Source organism: Triticum dicoccoides, chromosome 1B (assembly GCF_002162155.2).
Source record: "Triticum dicoccoides isolate Atlit2015 ecotype Zavitan chromosome 1B, WEW_v2.0, whole genome shotgun sequence".
Taxonomy (NCBI): domain Eukaryota; kingdom Viridiplantae; phylum Streptophyta; class Magnoliopsida; order Poales; family Poaceae; genus Triticum; species Triticum dicoccoides.
The window spans coordinates 398,202,335-398,225,114 of NC_041381.1; the positions used below are offsets into that span (position 1 = coordinate 398,202,335).

The following is a 22,780-nucleotide window of genomic DNA, read 5'->3' on the forward strand; positions in this document are numbered from 1 at the left end:
AACTTGACAAAATGACGTGATGGGTGAAGAGCACAACATCACAATGCCTCCGGAAGAAATGAAAAAATGGAATGGAATGAACGGAGGAAAACTTGATCTTGAAAGAGCACGCTAACAGGAATTGCTAGAACGGAGTTGTTGGATTATCAACAACGAAAGGATAAGCTTGTTGTGGGCTTATGGAAAACTTCTCAAAATTGAGGTGAAATTCTGCCACAATGGGAACAAATAATATCATTGATAACACCAACGAGATGAAAAAATCCTTCCACCAAGATGATAGAGAGATAACTTGGATCATTGATAAGCACCACAAATAGCAACATTCCTTAGGGAAGGTTGTAGGTGAAATATAATCCAAGATAACTCCAACGAAGAGATTAATGGATTTAAAATACCTCATTCTTGACAACATGTGAATCGCGAAACGTGAATGGAAATTGTCAAGAATGATATAACACCACCTCAAAAGATAAGGTAGAAAGAACTGCACTTCAAAATGCAAGAAGAAGAATACCTTAATTCCACAAAACGAAACATGTGTTGAGCACCATGTTTATTTTAGAGTATAGCTTGGCAGATCTTAGCTTCGAGAGAAATCTTGAAGTACAATTGAAGAATGAAAAGAATCTTTGATGAACCACCATGTTGAGCCTCCATGAAGAACTCCGGTAATAAAAGGATGATAGAAAGAAATGGAAGTTTAAAACACACGGTGAAGCCTTGCGATGATTTAGAAGGAGCTTCGTGATGATATAATGTGGAAAACTAGAGAAGGTGTTGATGGAACCACCGGTGGGATTGAAACAACGAAAGAACGAATAAATTGATACGATAACGAATGAAGAGAAATCTTGAATAAACCACCATAAGAATTGAAAATGAAAATAGCAAAGGCACAATTCACCGAGAAGAATTGGAAAACAAATGAAGATACTTGAGGGGATTTAGATACAAGAGAACGAAGAGATCATAAACTGATTAGAGGATATTTGGACGATGCACCGGAAGAATTCAAGAACAAGAGTTGAAAGCTGAGAATGAATAATTCTGAGATGATTGGCTCTGGAGAATGAAACTGAAAAGACTCCTGAATTACTCCGGGTGGGTGAAAAGAATTCTCACAACCAAAAACAATTATGAGAGGATGGCATCAAGCTAGAACCACGCATCTTTGGAAGAACGGGTAAGGATTTAAGAGGAACTCTTCTTCGGTCTTCAAAAAACAGCTGACTGATGAGATTCATTCTTATGTTAACCTTTGCAATGAATTTGAGAATAACTCCGGGAAAATTAAAAGAGTCAGGTAAGATCGTGGGAAAAGACTTGTGGGTTAGGGCCCACTCAAAAGGAAAACACCGTTGAACGATTGATTGAAAGGGGGGATTGCGCCGGTTGAATTAAATGACTTGAATGAGATAAAAAAACTCAAAGTAACTCGAACGGATCTTGAATGAAAAGACGAGCCTTGTGATATATGTTCTAACACTCCAAATATGAACTGTGAGAGGTGAATAAATAAGACAACCTTGGATAAGAAATTCACATGGGAAGATATGTGAAACAAAAGGAAAAGATATGATCAACACCAAAGCTTGAAATTAATCCACCGAAGAAGAAAAGAGATGAAGAATGATAAACTTGAAGCTCCGTTAGTATCTTCCTGATAATCACCGGATAAAAACATTGACGGAAAAGAATGGAGAGACTTACCATCAATAAAATGGATACCCGATTAAGAAATCTGAGTCCTTGAAGAAAATGGTGGGAGGGCGGGAAAATAAAGGCAACTTAGGACAGATGAAACAAACACCGTTGAGAAAACTTAGAATTGATCTTGCGGATGGGGAGAATGATGGGATCATCTCGAAGAGAAGCGCACCGGTTGGAAAAGAATTAACATGACAACCTCAATGATCAAAAGGATTAGTATTCACATAGCAATATGAGAACAACGTTTAGGAAAGGTATGGATTCCACATTTGGCTTCGAAGCAACTCGAATACCACATATAAAACAAAGCAAAGGATTTGGCTTGCAGAATAAGCCGGAACAAACATATGATAGAGATTCCGTCCGAAGTTTTCGTGGTGGGGCCCACACGGGCTCGAGTGTACAGCACCATCATGTACAAGGCAGTGCACATGACATACGAAGTGTCCCCGAACCAGCATAGCCAAGGGTTCTTTAAGACACAATGAGACCACTGTAAAAACGATCGTGGAAAGGCGGACCACTAGACGTCGAACCCCAATCTCATATCATGCATCTGTCGGAAAGAAAAAAACTAGAGCTACTTGAATTCCCACCTATAAAACTCCCGAAACTTTCTGGTTATGCAATCTGGTGTTGGGGATACAGGGGAAGCAATATATATCTCACCCAAAACTAACAATACCTACATCCAAGCTGTATCCATCCGTCAACACATAACCAAGAAACCTTCGAAAATCGTGTACCTCAACCTTCGAAAAGCATCCGTTATACGAGCTATGGCAATATTCCCGAACTCCTGCCCCAGTACTGGGTGGCGTCGAGGTTATCTCACCAACAACTGCATAAAAGAGATTTTCGATGTCGGCAAAACTCAGGTATTCTAGAACTGCAATGATAAAATTATGACGACAACACCTCAGAGCTCAACTCCCCGGGTCACTGCCACATAAAAGATAGGAGGCACCAAGAACAATGTTCTCATCACAAAACCATCGGAATGATTCGAAGATACCCGCGTGATCCTAAAAAAATAGTGAAATTTGAGGAGAGGAAAGTCAAAACATCTACGTTAGGAGACCTCACCAGAGCGACGAAGGGACTGAGGAGTAAAAAGAATCCTACTCTCCGATATATATAATCCTAAGACTCAAAACATTTTCTTTCTAGACTCAACAACGCCAGCAAACAATCAAGCAGGGGGCTCCTAAGTTGGGGATGGCTCTGATTACAAACTTGTGACACCCACGATGCGGCTATATCTCCCACGTGTCGAAGCGCGACTTAGAGGCATAACCGCATTGTGGTTTTGTCGCAAGAAGGGTCATCTTCACACAATCCCATGTAATGAACAAGAATGGGATAAAGAGTTGGCTTACAATCGCCACTTCACACAATGAACATATAATTCATACATCATTCAGAGTACACACATAGTCCGACTACGGACGAAGCCAAAAGAAAAGAAGATAACCCAACTACTAGATCCCCGATCGTCCCAACTGGGCTCCACTACTGATCAACATGAAATGATACATAGCAACAACCAAGGTCTTCATTGAGCTCCCATCTGAGCTCGGTTGCATCACCTGCACTGGTATCATCGGCACCTGCAACTGTTGTGATAGTATCTGGTGAGTCACGAGGACTCAGCAATCTCAACACCCGTGAGATCAAGACTATTTAAGCTTATGGGTAGGAAAGGGTAATGAGGTGGAGTTGCAGCAAGCACTAAGCAAATATGGTGGCTAACATACGCAAATAAGAGCGAGAAGAGAGAAAATGGAACGGTCGTGAAGCTAGCAATGATCAAGAAGTGATCCTGAACTCCTACTTACGTCAAACATAACCCAAAACCGTGTTCACTTCCCGGACTCCGCCGAAAAGAGACCATCACGGCTACACACGCGGTTGATACATTTTAAATCAGATCTGGTGTCAAGTTATCTACAACCGGACATTAACAAATTCCCATCTGCCACATAACCACGGGCACGGCTTTCGCAAGTTAAAATACCCTGCAGGGGTGTCCCAACTTAGCCCATCACAAGCTCTCACGGTCAACAAAGGATATACCTTCTCCCAGGAAGACCCGATCAGCCTCGGAATCCCGGTTCGCAAGACATTTTGACAATGGTAAAACAAGACCAGCAAAACCACCCGTTGTGCCGACAAATCCCGATAGGAGCTGCACATATCTCGTTCTCAGGGCACACCGGATAAGCTAAGCGTACAGGTACCAACGTAATCCAAGTTGCCAAGGAATGGTCCCGCACGGTGCTCTAGTTTGGACCAACACTCGGAGGAGCACTGGCCCGGGGGGTAAAATAAAGATGACCCTTGAGTCTGCAGAACCCAAGGGAAAAAGGCTTAGGTGGCAAATGTTAAAACCAATGTTGGGCCTTGCTGGAGGAGTTTTATTCAAAGCAAACTGTCAAGGGGGTCCCATAAATCACCCAACCGTGTAAGGAACGCAAAATCAAGGAACATAACACCGTTATGACGGAAACTAGGGCGGCAAGAGTGGAACAAAACACCAGGCATAAGGCCGAGTCTTCCACCCTTTACCAAGTATATAGATGCATTATAATTAAATAAGAGATATTGTGATATCCCAACATAATCCTGTCCATCATGGAGCAATCTTCAACTTCACCTGCAACTAACAACGCTATAAGAGGGGCTGAGCCAACGCGGTAACATAGCCAAACAATGGTTTGCGAGGAAGGGTGAAAAAGGTTAAAGGCTGGCAAGGCATTTTGGGTGGCTTGACAGACAAGTGATAGGTAGCGCAACATAGCGATAGAACGGAGCAACTAGCAAGCAAAGATAGAAGTGATATCGAGGGTATAGTCATCTTGCCTTAGATCCCGCAAGGAAGAAGAACGAGTCCATGAAGAAGACAAACGAACGTAGTCGAACGAATCCTCACAACTCCGGAATGAAACCGAGGCTAACGAGAGAAGCAAACTGGAAAGAAGCAAACAACATGGTATACACACAAACATAATCATGGCATGATGCACAATCAAGGTATGATGCATGTCCGGTTTTAAAAGGCATGGCATGGCAAAGTGCACAAACAATACTACAAGTTAAGTGGAGCTCAATATGCAACGAGTTGCATATTGACGGAACACCACATCAATTATTTAGTTCTCTCCCAGTTATGTACCCAACAATATTAAATGTTATTAAACATGGCAAGAGGTGAAGCATGAGCAAACCACCTATTTAGGCAAGTTTAAATGAGGCCGGAAACAACAAACAACTATTCCGGAAATCCCCATATGTTATTTAGCAATTTAATGCAAACACAATTTAAACCATTTAAATGTTGTTAACATGATGCGGATGACATAATCAAGGTTTATGCATTTTTTATGAAAATGTTGACATGAGCATATTATGAAGCATTTGTCACCATGGCGGAACAAAAAGGGTGCCACGGCGGCGAAACAGAAATGGTGCCACGGCAACATTCCGGTCCCGGTAACTCATGGAGGTGCCGGTGCAAAAAGGAAGTGTGACGTGAGCGAGTCATGCAAGATGGTGGGCTGATCCCAGCTACCGGGTTCCCACGGGTCAATGGCATGGGAAACGAGGAACGAACGTGCATGAAGCAAACGGACACGATGCAAACATATGGTACATCTCATACATGCAAGGGCATCTCAACGCGGTCATCTCGACGGTTATACCTTTGAAGCGTGCGTTTTCGGAGCGGTTCGAGTCGTCGAGGGAAGTAGTAGTACACGGGTCGTAGTGGAAGTAGTCGTTCTCGCGATGGTAGTTGAAGTAGTTGTACACGTTGTCTTGTCGAATCAACGGCGGTGGTAGTTGTACACTTGACGGTCTTCGGCGGCGGTAGTGGTACATCTTGTAGTGGAACTTGGACGTAGTGGTACACGGCGACGGTAGTGGTACACGTTTTCGTAGATGTCCGAGGTCGTGGGGCTTGCCGGTCTTGTCAACTCGAAGGGGTACTTGGCGTCCGGTGCGGTACTTGGCGAAAACCATGAAGAGGGTACTTGTACTCGCATCATCGTGGAAGTAGTTGTTCGGGCTCCCGTGCAGACTTGGTGGTCTTGGTCTCCGCAGCATAGTTGTACAAAAACATCATCGGACTTGGACGAATCCAGAGGCGTGCACAGGCAGTGGTGGTCGTCCATGGAGGGGCGCTAGCTGCCGGAGAAGGGCCACGCCACGGGGCTCAGCGAGGAAGGCGGCATGCAAGAAGAGCAGCTGTAGTAGGGCAGCGTCGCTGCAGGCACGGGAGGAGGAAGGCCATGGCAGGGGCAAGGCGAGCAGCAGCAGCACGAGTCACGGACAGAGGAGGTGCTGCCGGGCGCTGATGGTGGCGAGGAGGCCGACGGGGCTCCGACCTGGTTCTCTCTTCGGCGAGGGCGGAGCGCGGGAGCGAGGGGAGGTCGAGGGCTGCACGAGGTGTAGCAGAGAGAGGCGGTGAGGGACTTGGGGCTCGGGGCGACGAGCTCGATGTGCACGGCGTCGCGAGGGAAGGAGAAGGACGGCTGGGACAGGGCGATGGGGCCGACCGGATTGGAGCTTGAGGTGGCGGCGCTGTGGAGGTCCGGCCGACGCCATGGACGACACGGCGGCTGCTAGCGATGGGTTGAGGAGGCCGGGCGAGGCAGATACGACGGGGAGGCGAGGGACCGAGAGGAGCGTGGTGGCTGGCTGATGGAGAAGGGTGCGAGGCGCGCGTGGCCATGGGGATTGGGTCCCTCTCCTGTGTGCGCGAGGTGAGAGACGAGTCGAGGGGAAAAAGGGATCGAACTGAGGTTCTTCCTGGCGGCGCAAGCGAGGGGAACGAGGAAGAGATGGGATCGAGCGATGCTCTCCCCTGCGGCTAGGGTTAGAGGGGGTAGCTGGGCCTTAGAGGTTAGATGGGCTGGCCTGGGCTGCGGATGGGCCTAGATGGAATGTTGGGTCGCACTCTCTCCCTTCTCTTATTTTCCTTAGCAGAAAATTATTAGAGAAGAAAAAGGAGAGAGGGTTTGGGAAAGAATTTGCGCATGGGGATAATTTTCTCGGACTCGCAAAAATGCGCTGGTTCCAAGGAAATAGAAATGGCCAAGATCGAACAATAAGAATTCAAATGGGTTTGAACTAGGACGAGGTTTTTTTAGGAGTATCCAAAATGTTGAGAATTTTGGTAGAGCTCCGGAAAATGGTAAAAGAATTATTGGCAAGGTTAGAGAGTCAAAACTTGAAGAAGAAAAGGCCAAGGGATTTAATATGCAAGTGGGTTCATGGGTGATTCCAAAACAATGGAATATTTTATAATATCTCCCTAAATATCGGGAGGGTATGTTTTAAAGAGAACCCACGATGTAAGTTTCCTCAATTTAAATGGATCGAAGATCCATACGGTTTATTTAGTTGAGTTGGAAAGATTAAAGACATAATGACATGATGCCATGCACATGATGCAATGAAGAATGCAACAAGCAAAAACAAATCACACAACGAATCTCGGAAACCCTGGACATCTGAAGCTCCGGTCTTGGGGCGTTACACAAAGTGTGGACTTTGGTGGATCTGCCCGATGATTGGTGACCCATAGAGAATAAATGGATCTTCAAGAAGAAGACTGACGTTGATGGTAATGTTACTATCTATAAATCTCGACTTGTCGCAAAAGGTTTTCGACAAGTTCAAGGGGTTGACTACGACGAGGCTTTCTCAACCGTAGTGATGCTTAAGTCCTTCCGAATCATGTTAGCAATTGCCACATTTTGTGAAATCTGGCAAATGGATGTCAAAAATGCATTCTTTAAATGGATATCTCTAAGAAGAGTTGTATATGATGCAACCAGAAGGTTTTGTCGATCTTAAAGGTGCTAACAAAGTGTGCAAGCTCCAGAGATCCATTTATGGACTGGTGCAAGCATCTCGGAGTTGGAATATACGCTTTGACGAGTTGATCAAAGCATATAATTTTATACAGACTTGCAGTGAAGCATGTATTTACAAGAAAGTGAGTGGGATCACTACAGCCTTTCTGATAAGTATATGTGAATGACATATTGTTGATCAGGAATGATGTATAATTTTCTAGAAAGCATAAAGGAAATTTTGAAAGGAGTTTTTCAAAAAAAGACCTCGGTAAAGCTACTTACATATTGCGCATCAAGATCTATAGAGATAGATCAAGACGCCTGATAAGATTTTTCAATGAGTACATACCTTGACAAGATTTTGAAGTAGTTCAAAATAGAATAGACAAAGAAGGAGTTCTTACATGTGTTGCAATGTGTAAAGTTGAGTAAGACTCAAAACCCGACAACAGCAGAAAATAGAAAGAGAATGAAAGTTATTCACTATGCCTCAGCCATAGGTTCTATAAAGTATGCTATGTTGTATACCAGACCTATTGTGTACCTTATCATAAGTTTGGCAAGGGGGTACGATAGTGATCCAGTAGTGGATCACTGGATAGCGGTCAAAGTTATCCTTAATTACCTAAGAGGACTAAGGAAATATTTCTCGGTTATGGAGGTGAAAAAGAGTTCGTCGTAAAGAGTTATGTCGATGCAAGCTTTTACACCGATCCGGATGACTCTGAGTCTCAATATGGATACATATTGAAAGTGGGAACAATTAGCTAGAGTACCTCCATGCAGAGAATTGTAGACATAGAAAATTTGCAAAATACATATGGCTCTGAATATGGCAGACCCGTAGACTAAACTTCTCTCACAAGCAAAAAATGATCACACTTTAGTACCCTCTGGTTGTTAATCACATAACGATGTGAACTAGATTATTGACTCTAGTAAACCCTGTGGTTGTTGGTCACATGGCGATGTGAACTATGGGTGTTAATCACATGCATATGTGAACTATTGGTATTAAATCACATGGAGATGTGAACTAGATTATTGACTCTAGTGCAAGTCGGAGACTGAAGGAAATATGCCCTAGAGGCAATAATAAGGTTGTTATTTATATTTCCTTATATCATGATAAATGTTTATTATTCATGCTAGAATTGTATTAACCGAAAACTTAGTACATGTGTGAATACATGGACAAAACATAGTGTCCCTAGTATGCCTCTACTTGATTAGCTCGTTAATCAAATATGGTTATGTTTCCTGACCATAGACATGTGTTGTCATTTGATGAACGGGATCACATCATTAGAGAATGATGTGATGGACAAGACCCATCCGTTAGCTTAGCATAATGATCGTTAAGTTTTATTGATATTGCTTTCTTCATGACCTATACATGTTCCTCTGACTATGAGATTATGCAACTCCCGAATACCGGAGGAACACCTTGTGTGCTATCAAATGTCACAACATAATTGGGTGATTATAAAGATGCTCTACAAGTGTCTCTGAAGGTGTTTGTTGGGTTGGAATAGATCGAGATTAGGATTTGTCACTCCGTGTATCGAAGAGGTATCTCTAGGCCCTCTCGGTAATGCTCATCACTATAAGCCTTGCAAGCAATGTGACTAATGAGTTAGTTGCGAGATGAAGCATTACGGAACGAGTAAAGAGACTTCCCGGTAACGAGATTGAACTAGTTATTATGATACCGGTGATTGAATCTCGGGCAAGTAACATACCGATGACAAAGGGAACAACGTATGTTGTTGTGCGGTTTGACCGATAAAGATCTTCGTAGAATATGTAGGAGCCAATATGAGCATCCAGGTTCCGCTATCGGTTATTGATCGGAGATGTGTCTCGATCATGTCTACATAGTTCTCAAACCCGTAGGGTCCGCACGCTTAACGTTCGATGACGATTTGTATTATGAGTTATGTGTTTTTGATGACCGAAGTTTGTTCAGAGTCTCGGATGAGATCACAGACATGACTAGGAGTCTCGAAATCGTCGAGAGGTAAAGATTGATATATTGGAAGGTTATATACGGACACCGGAATGGTTCCAAAGAAGATCGGGGATTTTTCGGAATACCGTGAGGTTACCGGAACCCCCCGAGAAAGTTAATGGGCCTCACGGGCCATAGTGGAGAGAGGGAAGGCTGCCACATGAGGTGGTGCGCGCCTCCCCCTGCCCAAACCAAATTGGACAAGGGGTGGGGGCACGCCCCCCCCCTTTCCTTCTCCCACTTCCCCTTTTCTCCCTCCGTTGGTTGGAAGGGGGGACGAATCCTACTTGGACTAGGAGTCCAAGTAGGACTCCCCCCTTTGGCGCGCCCCTCCTAGGTCGCCGGCCTCCTCCTCCCCTTCTTTATATACGGGGGTGGGGGCACCCCAAAGGCACACCAAGAATTCTCTTAGCCGTAGTGCTTAGACGAAGCCCTACGCGGATCACATCATGAACATCATCGCCATGCCGTCGTGCTGACGGAACTCTCCCTCGACCCTCTACTGGATCAAGAGTTCGAGGGACGTCATCGAGCTGAACGTGTGAAGAACACAGAGGTGTTGTACGTTCGGTACTTGGATCAGTTGGATCGTGAAGACATTCGACTACATCAACCGTGTTAACTAACGCTTCCGCTTTCGGACGAGGGTACGTGGACACACTCTCCCCCTCTCGTTGCTATGTATCTCCTAGATAGATCTTGCGTGATCGTAGAATTTTTTTTGAAATTGCATGCTAGTTCCCCAACATATCTCTCCATCGTCGGAGGAGCAAATCCCACTCTCGAGCTATCTGATCACTTTTCAAACTTTCCGATGAACCAATAGGATCGTTCTTCTAACGTCATAATCTCAATTTTGTTTTAGGATCATTGTTACACTTAATGATATGCTAAGATCCAGAAAACGTGATCACCAGCCACACTTGAGCTAGTCCTAGAGGCAAGATTAGGAACCTTTTATTTACCGTTTATCATTTTACACGTGCATATGAGTTTTTCACTGAATCACATATTCCAAGATCACAGCAGTTATAACATAGAATATAAACTCTTAATTATGAATATGGAAATATAATAATACAAATACTATTGCCACGAGGGCATATTTTCAACAGTCTTTCACTTGCACTAGAGTCAGTAATCTAATTGCATATTTTTCTTAACACATATGGCTTATCCGGTGTTGCTCATGCTTTGCTAATGGTAGAGCATCACTCTTTAAATCCCAATGTTATTTGTGTCGGTAACATTTGGTTTTATTGTGTAATTCATTTGTTACATTAATGGTGACAATATATCTCCATCTAGTCCATTTTATAGTAACACTATATCTCCATATAGTCCAATTGCTATATCTCAATATAGTCAATATTTAATTGAAACTACATCAATAAATTTTTATTGACCCAGATTATATTATATTGAAAACTTCTCAACTCTCTAACTATATCATTTATAGATCCATAATTTATCATTTCTAAAACTATTTCAAAATTTATAGTCCGATAGTTTATCAGTCATGAAGTTGTCTTGTGTAACTTTTACAACAATTATTTTGTGTAACCTTCACAACAATCTCTTCATCTCCTCTAAAAACAAGAGGCAAAACTTTCGTCAAACTGAGGTACTTAAAACTTTAAGCAGTTTTGACATATATTATGACTAGATGCAAGTACATGCAATTGTATTTGTGCGTGGTGGATGGGCATGCAGTTGCGCGTGGTCATTCAGCGTGTAACCGTGAGATGCATAACCGACACGTTGTTGCGCACTGATACGTGAACATGCAACTATAGTTATGCGCGGACGCGCAACTATAGACTTGTATGACAATCGGGCATGCAAGCACGGATGAAAAGGAGGAAATAAAAATAAAATAAAAAGGTAAATTAATCAAACAGGAAAAGAAAAAGAAAAGGTCCGCATGAATCTCCGTGTGAAATCAAAGGTTGGACGAAACGCTGTTGATTCTACTCGAGAATCAGCAAAAACTAATTACATAGGGCAGGACCGACTAATAGAAGCCGGACCAGATTTTGAAGAGTTTTAGCCGTGCTTTTAGGGGGTGTTTGGTTCAGAAGTCTTAGGACTTTTTCTAGTCCCAGAGACTAATCAAAAAAGACTCTCCAGTAAAGTCTTTTTTTAGTTCCTGTAGAAAAAGTCCCTCCCGTTTGGTTTCTAGAGACTTTTTAGGGACTTTTTTTATTCTCTCGAACTAAAAAGTCCCTGAATCAAGCACCCCTTACAAAGGGGATGGACTAATAAACGGGAAAAGCCACGCTGTCATTTCTGCAGCAAACATCTCGTCTCAATCCCCGCGGATAAATACGCCCGCGTACAACAATCACCTTCCCGTTCCCCTGTTAAACCCCATCCCACCGCACCGCACCGCACCGCACCTATCCCCGCATCGTAGCAACAGAAAGAAAAAGATCTCCTCCTTCTCCTCCTCCGCCGCCGCCGCAATGCAGCGCCTCTCCATCGGATCGCCGGGCTCGAGACCCAGCCTGGATGCCGCCCCCGCCGCGGCCGCGGACGAGGCGGACGAGAAGGCGACGGGGAAGGCGGCCAGGGCGGCCGCGCCGGACAAGTCCATCCACCTCGTCCCCCTCCTCACGCTCCTCTGCCTCCTCGTCCTCTTCCTCTTCTCCCACGACCCGGCCACTTCCCGCGCCATCGCCGGTAAGTAGCCAGCCAAACTTTCGCTCCACTCCCTTCGCCTCGCCGGTCCTGTCCCTAACGCCGCTCGCGCGTCCGTGCAGATTCGCCACCCGTCCTGGCCGTCACCGCCCGCTCCCTCGAGGCCACAGGTAGGCGATAAGAGTCGCGACCAACACAGCAGTCTCCGTCTGCGTCCCGTTTCCCCTTCTCTTACCTCGTTTGATTTTCTCTCTCTCTCTCTCTCCTTTATTCGTTCCTGCAGCGGACACGACGCCGTCGGTGGCGCGGGGCGGCGCGCACCAGCGGCTGAAGGCGGACCCGACGCCGCGCCGCGGGCGAAGGCTGGGAGCGCCGCGGCAATGACGGCGACGGCGCGGAATTGGGGAACGGGAAGGCTAAGGCTAGCCCACGTCCGCGCAAGCAGCTAGCCGTTGGAACGTACGACGCGTCCTCAGCGCACGTCTCTTTCTTCCCTCCACCCCCGTGCTGCGTCGTTGGTGGAACTTGAATGGCCGCGAGCGTTCGTCTTCCTGTGACCTCTAGAAATTGGGATTAGATTACCAGCCGCCCATCGCAATCGTCAATCACCATCTGTTCATACCCCATCGTCATTCTTTTCCGTTCGGTTGTTCACCTGCTATTGATTCTGTAATTCTTTTTCCGTAATTGGTAGTAGTACTGATGAGGAAATTGATGGATAGAATTCTGGTTCAGGTGCGCCAGATTGTCCATCGTCTTTGAACTGGTTCTTGTTTTTGCCTTTTGGATTGAAATGAATGGGACGGGCGGGTAAACGAACGAGCGAATTAATGAGCTGGCTCCAGCGTTCGATTTCGGGGCCAAGCTGCCGCAGGAGATCACGGGAAAATTTATTGCTCGGCAGCAGTCAAGTGGACAGACAGACCACAACCCACAACATACTGGACACTGGTACATTCACGTTGCTGCTGCTGTGCTAGGGCAGCCAGGCCTGGGCGCCTGGCTGGTTAATTGGCTTGGATTGGATGCTCTGGCTCAACTTGAAAATGAACAGAGCCCCAAGCCTCAGTTGTAACGATTATACCCAAGTTGGGGACAAATGCCCATTTCATACGGAAACCAATATTCAAAGAAAACTTTATGGAAACTACATTTTAAAAAAATTAAGAAAACTGGAAAAAAATATGGGATGCTAAGAGGGTGATGTTTTCTTACCACACAAAACGTCAAGTTGAAACACATTACAAGATGTGAACTACTATGAAAAAATAATAATTCAGCACTGACTAGTGACGTTACTATTTGGCACTATTCAATGCTGATTTTGTTATTTTCGCCGCTCACATTATATCCCGTAATGTGTTTGAACTTGGAATTTTTCATGGCAATATAACACCACCCTCTTCTTTCTTTTCTTTTTTTTGCGAAAAATAACATCACCCTCTCAACGTCCCGTATTTTTTAGAATTTTTTGAAACTTCAAAACATCTTTTTCATGTAGTTTTCACCGGTTTTCATCAAATGTTGGTTTCTATATGATATTTTCCCTATGCCCTCCATCTCTCACTTATGCAAGATTCGTGGTGATGTTGCACGGTCAACTTTGCGTCTCACGCATACACGCTGCAAACACAGATTAACTGCATCTCCATGAACACTACCAGACTACGTACAGTACAAAGCTTCGTCTGAAACAAAACCAGGCAAGTAACAGAAGTGTGAGTGGCAATCGTCGGTGGTGCGCCGGGGAGCACAGGCAACTGAGCAGTAGCCACAGCACGAGATCCATATACAAGTGCTATCAGCAGCGCACCCCATTCCCCCCGGCAAGTCACATCCACCGACAAGGAGCTTTAAACACGAGAACGCTGGCTGCCGCTTGCTCAGGTAAACAACGTCTTACAACTGGTGAATATATGCATTATTAGTTCAAACAAACATTTGGACCTGCATGGTAAACGCACAGAGCACGCATAACCAAACACAAATGACCAAGAAAATGTGAAAAAACTGGGGAAGGCACCTAAGAATCTAAACAATCCTGCAGAAGGGATCTAAGACACAGGTCTAACAGAAAACTTATTCACACAGATTTAAAAAAAAACAGGAACATTTACTGTATCTTACTGAATACATAATGATTCTATGGTTTATTTATAGCCAATCATTTTAGATACGCGCTGGATTTTCTTCAAGAGAAAAGTTCACATTAGAAAGCAGCAACTAAAAGTATCGTTTGAACTAATTACACCCTTAATCACTGTCTTTAACTGGAATGAGCAAAATACGACTTATCTATGTTTTAGTGCGGCCTGCTATTATCTTCAGTTGCCAAGCACTTTCGAACTAATGTTTACTCATGATGACAACCACATTCGCAAAGGCAATTTCAGGTTCACACTGACATTGAACACCATCAGTGGAAAAGTAAAGACTGGCGCAACTCGTGGGCACTAGCAGAAAAGTTATTCTTCTAGAGTGTCAACTTTCAGATCATTACCTCTGGAACAAAATTATAGTCAGACTGTACATCCTTATATCATGCTTGCCATTGCCAATATATTATCAAAGCACTTATATCCTTCTCCTTACATTATTAAGCTGTGGGCCATGGAATAGCTCATACTATTATGTATAGAATAGCACTGCAAGTCTGTGTTCAACAAGCCGCAGAGGCAACAGAGGCAGTTGGACAAGGGAGAATGGTGACTACCACCAAACCCCAGAAGTATCAGGGGGTGCAAAGATTAGCTTTAATGTGTGTCTCTGAGTAGAAAACCGGCCTACATTATTATAAAGTTTCAACTTTCAAATCATTACCTCTGGAAAAATCATAGTTAGGCCGTACATTCTTATATCATGCTTGCCAATATATTATCAATGCAATTGTCTCCTGCCCCTCAAATTACTAAGCTGTGGGGCACTGAATAGCTCATACTAGTATGTATAGAATAGCACTGCAAGTCTGTGTTCAACAAGCCGCAGAGACGATGTAGAGGCAGATGGACAGGGTGAGCGGTGATTACTCAAGAACACTGGCCATAACAAAAGTATGCTGTTATAGCAAAAACCCAGAAGTATCATGGGTGCAAAGATAGTTTTGAATCGTCTAGCTTTGAGTAGAAAACCAGCCTATATTCTTCATTTGGGTCAATAGTTATTCCGCAGCAACATCAAAGTGTGCCGTGTTGGGCTATCAGACTGAAGATCGACTCAGAAGTGTTCAGGTAATAATGTGTTTTTAGGACCTTCTCCTGTCTGAAGGATGTAAGCAATTGGAATCACTTATTAGATGCATAAGAGGAAGCCGCCAGCCAGGCATGCATAAGATCACAAACAGCTACAAAACAATCCCATACAAAAAGGATGACCCAGTTGACAAGAAGAAAATACACCTTGCATCTTTTCTACTTCCAGGCTATTGTATTCTAGGAAAAAATGACACAGTTAAATCTCTTTTCTAAAGTACAACTCACAGGTGATATTTGAAACGACGATGTATTGCTGGTCAAGACTGAAGATCAAAGATAGTGAAAGTGCATGTGCTTATCAATATTTGACAGTTTCACCTACAAAGTCGACACACTGTATCTCAAGATTTATCTGAGAAAAAACTGGATCAGTTTGCAAGGATTTGGTAGCAGAAGGCACAAGTGATGAACATCATCATAACACTTGGATTACTTAAATGTAAATGTACCTGAAAATGATTTAAACAAGTTATGAACAGCATCATCACACTTGGGTCACCTAAATATCCTAGCATGTACTTGGAAATGATTTAGCAGAATGCAACTACAGGTGACTGAAATCAGGTGATAGCCCCTAGGAGCACAGCCTGGATGGAAAACCTATAATGCCTAGCAGTTCCTTGTCTTCTTGAGCGCTTGATCCAGCTCCGCAATTTTCCCCTGTTGCTTGGGCAGGTAACCACCTGAGAAGAACATGCCAAACCGGAAATCAAACCTTAAATTCTTATGCATTTTGTATCCCATTCTTGTAATCGTATTACACCACAATCTCAGTTCCTAGCGGGGTACAATAAACCATAGTCAACCTTAAACTCTTATGCCCATTTTGTATTTGAGTGAGATTTATGGTGTTGCTGTCTGTTGCTACCTGGCCTGGAGACGAGGTTGATGCGGGAGCGCGGGGCGGCGAACATCCAGCTGTTGTCGTCGAGCGACCTGACCTCCTTTTGCAGCGCCTCCATGACCTCCGACTTGAGCTCTGCGGGGGAACCAGACAGACCAATTCGACTGCTTAACTGAGAGGGGGAGGACATGAAGGGAGGGGAACTAGGGCTTGCGAGGTGCCGAGGGGGATGGATTTACCGGCCATGGCCTCGTCCTTGCGGTAGAGCGCGTCGATCGAGTCGGCGAGGTCGTCGGCAGCGGAGATCGCGATCCCGCCACCCGCGCTCGCCGCCGAGACGGTCGACCTCGCCGGAGAGCTCATCGGAGATCGGCCTCGTTTGAAACGCGGCGCCCTTTCCGTAGGGGTGGTCACTGGTCAGACTCAACAGCGAATTATAGGAACCCGCCAAGTGGGCCGTGTAAATGGGCCATATAAATGGGCCGGGCTGCTACTGCACTCTGTCTGTAAGTGGGAAGCCATCCGCTCGTCTCTCTCCCCCATTCCCCAATCCCCACGACGAGATCCATCCACCCCAGAGGCCAAGAAGAGAAGGGAGGAGAGAGAGAGGCCGGCGGCGGCGGAGGATCAGACGATCGGAGATGGTGCGGAAGGCGAAGGTTGAGTTCGACGAGAGGCCGCCGGATGACTTCGACCCGAAGAACCCGTACGGGGACCCGGTGGCGATGCTGGAGTACAGGGAGCACCTGGTGCGGGAGAAGTGGATCCAGATCGAGACCGCCAAGATCATCCGCGACCGCCTCCGCTGGTGCTACCGGATCGAGGGCGTCAACCACCACCAGAAGTGCCGCCACCTCGTCGACCAGTACCTCGAGTCCACCCGCGGCGTCGGATGGGGCAAGGACCACCGCCCGGCGGACCTGCACGGTACCGCCGCCCGAATCCTTCTCTGCCTGCAGGCTATGGTTCCGTTTGTTTCACTGGCTGATATGGTTTGGTTGTTTGGTGTTGCGCAGAGCCCAAGAAGGTGGTTGAGGTCGAGGAGTAGCTCTGCTTCCGCTGCCGTTCCTGGAATGGAGAGGTCAGGGTGCTTCTTGTTATTATGTACGCTCGATGCAGTTTATGGTGAAATGCACATGATTTGTTTCAAATGTTTACCATTCCATTAACCAATTGAGATCTCTGTTTGGGGTCACATCGCCATGCTTAGATAGTTGAGAGCTTGGGAATGTAGTAGTAGAACACCAAACATTAGCACTGGTGAACATTTTTGGTTTATAAGGGGGTTTGAACTAGGACAAAAGGTTTTGTCCAAGAGTTGAGGAGGAAGGCGGAAGGGGTTTGAACTGGAAGGGTGTTTGTCTTGGCATCTTAACTGTGTGTGCAAACTGTTCTTTCCAGCTTGTATTGAAATGGATTTTCCTCTTGTCGAACAACAAATACTGCTTGTCATGCAGACGAGCGGTATTAAATCCTAAAACTTCCCAAAGAAATATCCCTCACTCTAATGCCCACTAAGTTGACTCATGACTTATCCCCGGACCAAACCTGGGTGAAAAGGAGTTATCTGTTAAGGGGCTAGCATCGTTTTCCCTATGTGTTACCTCGCTGCTAAGACTCACTATTGCTGCTGGCCTATTTCTTATTTTTCCTGAACCTAAGATATTTGAATCAAAATCTACATGAAGTCAACTTTATGTAGTGTTTACATTTAGTGATATCCAGACAACTAATATTTTTGGATGTTTTTGGTTCTTGCGGTCATATTTCCCTGGATCAAATCATGATCGATTCATAATTTTGTTAGCCATCATCATACCTTATCTGGCCTAACGCTGAAAGGATATCATGATTCACACATCCATGCTATAACCTTGTTCACCTCAATTGTTAGTAAAGCTGGATTGCTGAGATGTGCTCTGCTACTCAGGCCCAGGTAACGGGTACTGACTAACAAAGGCACTCTGCTCTTTCAGAGTACGAGGAGTATCTTTGCTAAGCAATTTGTCATTGCATCACCCCTTTTGGGAGTGAGCTAAAGCTACTCTTAATGTCTGAAATCACTTTTAACTTTTAAGTTACTTTTGAACAGTTGAAACAACTAGTCCATCGGTTCCGTAATTCTTGTGGTGGTTTTAGTTGAACTAAAACCACAACAAGAATTATGGAACGGAGGGAGTAGATAGTACCATGGACTAACACAGGTTGTCTGCTCTTTCAGAGTCAAGTTATACAAGGAATATCTTACTATCACTAAGCGATTTGTCATTGTATAGGGCAATTGAGCTAACACTACACTTAATGTCTGAAATCACTTTAAGTTACTTTTGAACAGTTGAAACAACTAGATAGCTAATTTCTTCCTGTAATTGCTCACACATTCTTGAAGAACCACTGCATGAATTCATCTTTAACAGTTTCTTAAAGCCCGTGTAAGACAGTACGAGGGTTTATCTGATTTTCTTACTGGGAACATCATCTTCCACCACTCAAGCCTTGTATCATCTTCTCGTTTCAGGAAAAAAAAGATCGTGGAGTCGCTTTTGATTGAATATATAATTTTCTTAATATCGGAGTGAAAGAAATTTAGTTGCACATATTATTTACTGCTACTTACTAGAGCATCTACTTGGCATGTCTCACCATTTTTTAAATTCATTGAATGCTACTCCCTCCGTATCAAAATATAAGACGCTTTTTGATACTATGTTAGTGTCAAAAAACGTCTTGTATTTTGATACAGAGCGACTATCTACTATGCTAATTATTTTGTCTCATATGTCTGTAATTAATTGTCCTTCTATTTTCTGCCTTGCAAATGCATTTCAACTGTCTAAGAATTCTGGTGGAATAAAGTAGACCATAACACTGGCCCTTCTATTTGACGCGCAGGTCATCTTTCCATTCGAAGTGAAGGAAGTAACTTGAATTGCCGCAGCTCATCTCTTACCTCTGAAGTTGCTGATAGGCATTTAATAAATGATGATGCGAAGGAAACATTGTTGTGTGGTGTCTGTATTTTTTCTTTTGTCAAATTCAAGGAGTTAAGCAAATCGTTGCTTGGACTTGCCTACCTTGTTTCGAGTTTCATTTATACAAATGATGTTTAGTTGCCCTTTTGCCTTTGCATCTTGAGTTTACAAGTGTGTAGGAAAGACGGCTCTTGCTGTGCCGTACAAGTTCTTTCTATTATGTCACTGCTGCCTTTTTTGTATGAAATGAGCTGCACATTGCCGTACTGAATGAAATGGGGAGGCAGCCGAGATTCAGGTGCCTTCGGAGAATGCAAACCAGAGGGCCATGTAACTAGACTTTCCAAAACAGAAAAATTATAAACAGAGTATAACATTTCTAGTTAACTGGTACTGATCCTGATGCTATAGAGCTACATACATTCTCCTTGACACAACAGGGGGGGTGCTGGATATAACGTTTTCAGGTCAATATGCCCATAGCGTAATGCTGAAAAAGTTTGTCAGAACCGATACGTCAAAGCAAGCACGATTGCTCCAGTTGCAACTTCCGGATTTGTTTGCCCCAGTAGAAGTTGAATTTTCTGCAAACTGGAGCAATGGTGCCTGCTTTGACGTTGCCATTCATCCAGTACTCATCAAACTGCATCATGTGTCATGTGTGCTCTAATTTTCAACCTCAAAATAAAACTTCACTATTTCAACAGCACATGAAGTTGTAAATATTCATCAACCACAGTCCCAATAACTGAACAAATTTCTAGTAAAGGAAAATAGGTCATTATTCAGAACATGAAGTTAGAGCAGCCGAAAAATAAAGTAAAATAAAGCAATGAATGGTTGCAATGCAAAATACTTATGGCTATCTTGTTCACTTTTTCAACTGAAACTGATAAAGATAACAGCCAAATTCTTCCCTGCTGTTTTCACACTCTAAAGAAAAGTAAGGCACTATCACAATATCGCTATAAGGAAAACATGCCATGATGCAGCCAATAATCTGAAGTTGCAGAGAGTCCAGTAAAACATGCAAGTGCACTCAAGGTTAAAATTTTCAAATTATGAAGGAATATGTGGAAAGGTTGCCCTCATGCAACTTACAAACGCTTCAAATTATGTTACTCCATAAAAAAGTGGAGTATTAAGCAGGAATCCATGCTCACATAGGATAATCATATGTGCAAATAAGAGTTTCTCCAGTCAACCAAATTTCAAAAACAGATAGTCAAGCATAGGGTAAATGACATCATTGCAGGTACATGTACATATTTAACTCTGATCAAAGATGTAAAATTCAGTTTTGGATGATAGAACTAGTGCCACAGACATAGCTGACTCAAGTTTGCATTTCAAATGCTAAAAGTTCAGAGAATTGCATAACCCCTTTCTTTCGAGGAGGTGATAAAACTCAGACCTCCAGTATCATTGGAAACATATTCATCATTTAGTACCACTAAGGTTTGGTTGCCATTCATCCAGTACTCATCAAGAACAAAAGATTTGCACATCCAGAACAAATATACCTTCTTCAGAACTTGGCTTCCGTTCCCCCACTTTTGTTCTAACTAAACTGGGTGAAGCAAATTACGAAGAACAGAAAGATACCTAAACAACCGGTATGACAGGAGCAAGGAGAGAGGATTTACATTGCAGGTCCTCCGCTTGCGGCTGGTTGAAACCCAAGTAAATCCAGAACCTGTTAATCCCCATCTCCCCATCCTAATTGGTTGCTTGTTATTCCCCTCGAGTCTTGTAACCATCCTGCCACCTCACATTTCCCCCAGACATGAAAGAATTGCAGGTTTGCGAGCAAGCTATGCCTAGCAAATCCATCTCATTTCACAACAGCATGATTGCTCTGCTCCTCCTCCTTGAGGGCCACGTCGTCCTTGTGAACCATATCCCAGAAGAAATCAGTAAGGACAATCTCGTAGCCGGGCATCTTCGCGTAACCGGGGAAGTAGTTGATGTCAATGACGAGATACCGGTCCCCGGCACGAACATCCCGGATCATGTCGAAGTTGAAGAGCTGCAGGCCCAGGGCACGGCGGAGCCCGCCTGCGATCTCGTTGACGAAATCGGTGGGCGGCATGACGGCGTCCTCGAGCCGCATGTCCTCGTAGTACTCCTCGGCAGTGCGCTGATTGGGGAGATTGGATACCTGCGAGAAGGAGATGGTGCCCTCGGAGGCGGCGTCCTCGAGGATCTCCTTGGAAACGTCCGGTAGGCTGCGGCGCTTGACGCAGGTGACGTGGCCGCCGACGACGTAAACCTTGAAGATGACGCCCCCGTGGTTGACGAACTCCTGCAGGACGAGCGGCGGGCGGAGCTTGCGGAGCCCCTCTCGGTGGTAGACGAGGGACATCTTGTGCGACTTGGCGCTGCCGTCGGCGACGAGGGGCTTGGCGATGAGCGGGAAGCGGAGCGCGGCGAGGAGGCCCGAGTCGGCGAGCGCGGCGGCGTCGTAGACGACGACCTGGCTGGGGATGCCGAAGGTGTGGCGGTGGCCTTCGCCGTCAGCGGAGGCGGAGGCGGCGTCGGTGAGCGGGACGTCGAGCTCAGAGACGACCTGGAGCATGGAGATGCGGTTGTGGAGGCGGTCGATGGCGTGGGGCGGGTCGATAACGGGGACGGAGGGGTAGCGGGCGGAGAAGGCCTGGAGCTGGGCGCGCCAGTCGTGGCCGTAGAGCTTGTGGATGACGAGGTCGAAGGGGCCCTGGTCCGCGAGGGGCCGCGCGTTGTCGACGGGGACGAGGTCGACGCCGCGCGCCGCCGCGCGGGAGATGAGCGAGGGCTTGATGAAGCTGTTCTGCTTCTTGGGCGCGAGCGCGTAGCCGACGACGTAGCGGCGGCTGTCGGCGGCGGCGGCGGCCATTGCGGTCTGGGAGGGTTGGAGGAATCGGGGGATTTGGATGGGGTGGATAAAGGAAGGGGAGGGATGTGATGCCCTCTCTTTTATAAACAGATCGATTCGATCTAATTCTCAGGTCGAAAGAATCCCCTTCGTCTCCTCTCCGCTCTGTCCCCGTGGACCGGGTCTACGCCCGTGGGCTGGCTGCATTTGTTAACATCGTACGATGCTAAACCCTCATGGACCATCTCATCTTTGTTTGTTTTGGGTGTTGGTTAACCATTGCTGTTCTAGTTTTTCCTTTCCAGGACCTGTTAGTCCTTTTCACGCGAGTTTTTTTTTCGAAAGTACGCAAATTGCGTACCTTAACTTTTATAAAAGAGAGAAAATAATGTACAAGAGAATTTTGTGTGCTGCAGCAACCACAAGCCGCCCGAGGCAACACAAGACTCCAACTCCGCATACAATGCTAAATCCTCACAAAAGGTCACTAACTCCTCGTCCTTCTGCTATCGCCCGTGTGCGAAGCTCGTCTAGAATATGTTACACTCCTCTATTCTATTGTCTCGAATCCATGGCGATACAGGGAGAAATTGGTGATTTAGGAGGCGAATTGAAGCAGGGAGAGAGAGAGTTC

At 45.2% G+C, this 22,780-nt stretch overlaps 3 protein-coding genes and 1 pseudogene across 3 annotated transcripts; 2 read left to right on the plus strand and 2 right to left on the minus strand.

Annotated features, from left to right (window-relative positions):
• Nucleotides 1–11,902: 11,902 nt before the first annotated feature.
• Nucleotides 11,903–13,040, plus strand: LOC119337484 (annotated as a pseudogene).
• A 2,777-nt stretch (nt 13,041–15,817) lies between these two features.
• On the minus strand, nt 15,818–16,737 carry LOC119337506 (protein SAMBA-like). The gene is made up of 3 exons (XM_037609673.1): nt 16,560–16,737; nt 16,345–16,455; nt 15,818–16,159 (listed from the first exon to the last, which is right to left on the minus strand). The coding sequence occupies exons 1-3, from the start codon at nt 16,681–16,683 to the stop codon at nt 16,086–16,088; spliced, it is 309 nt and encodes a 102-aa protein (XP_037465570.1). The 5' UTR covers nt 16,684–16,737; the 3' UTR covers nt 15,818–16,085.
• A 99-nt stretch (nt 16,738–16,836) lies between these two features.
• LOC119337497 (NADH dehydrogenase [ubiquinone] 1 beta subcomplex subunit 10-B-like) lies at nt 16,837–19,534 on the plus strand. The gene is made up of 3 exons (XM_037609662.1): nt 16,837–17,247; nt 17,337–17,401; nt 19,213–19,534. The coding sequence occupies exons 1-2, from the start codon at nt 16,962–16,964 to the stop codon at nt 17,366–17,368; spliced, it is 318 nt and encodes a 105-aa protein (XP_037465559.1). The 5' UTR covers nt 16,837–16,961; the 3' UTR covers nt 17,369–17,401; nt 19,213–19,534.
• Nucleotides 19,535–20,548: 1,014 nt separating this feature from the next.
• LOC119337486 (inositol-tetrakisphosphate 1-kinase 5-like) lies at nt 20,549–22,203 on the minus strand. Its single transcript, XM_037609651.1, has one exon. The coding sequence runs from the start codon at nt 22,165–22,167 to the stop codon at nt 21,127–21,129; it is 1,041 nt and encodes a 346-aa protein (XP_037465548.1). The 5' UTR covers nt 22,168–22,203; the 3' UTR covers nt 20,549–21,126.
• Nucleotides 22,204–22,780: the final 577 nt, after the last annotated feature.

Bases quoted from the DNA above. Each gene is read 5' to 3' on its own strand.
- LOC119337486 (XM_037609651.1), bottom strand. From the start codon at position 22,167: ATGGCCGCCGCCGCCGCCGACAGCCGCCGCTACGTCGTCGGCTACGCG.
- LOC119337497 (XM_037609662.1), top strand. From the start codon at position 16,962: ATGGTGCGGAAGGCGAAGGTTGAGTTCGACGAGAGGCCGCCGGATGAC. The intron at 17,248-17,336 runs GTACCGCCGCCC...GGTGTTGCGCAG, and splicing joins CCGCCCGGCGGACCTGCACG to AGCCCAAGAAGGTGGTTGAG.
- LOC119337506 (XM_037609673.1), bottom strand. From the start codon at position 16,683: ATGAGCTCTCCGGCGAGGTCGACCGTCTCGGCGGCGAGCGCGGGTGGC. The intron at 16,456-16,559 runs GTAAATCCATCC...GTTCCCCCGCAG, and splicing joins CAAGGACGAGGCCATGGCCG to AGCTCAAGTCGGAGGTCATG. The intron at 16,160-16,344 runs GTAGCAACAGAC...TGTTCTTCTCAG, and splicing joins CAACCTCGTCTCCAGGCCAG to GTGGTTACCTGCCCAAGCAA.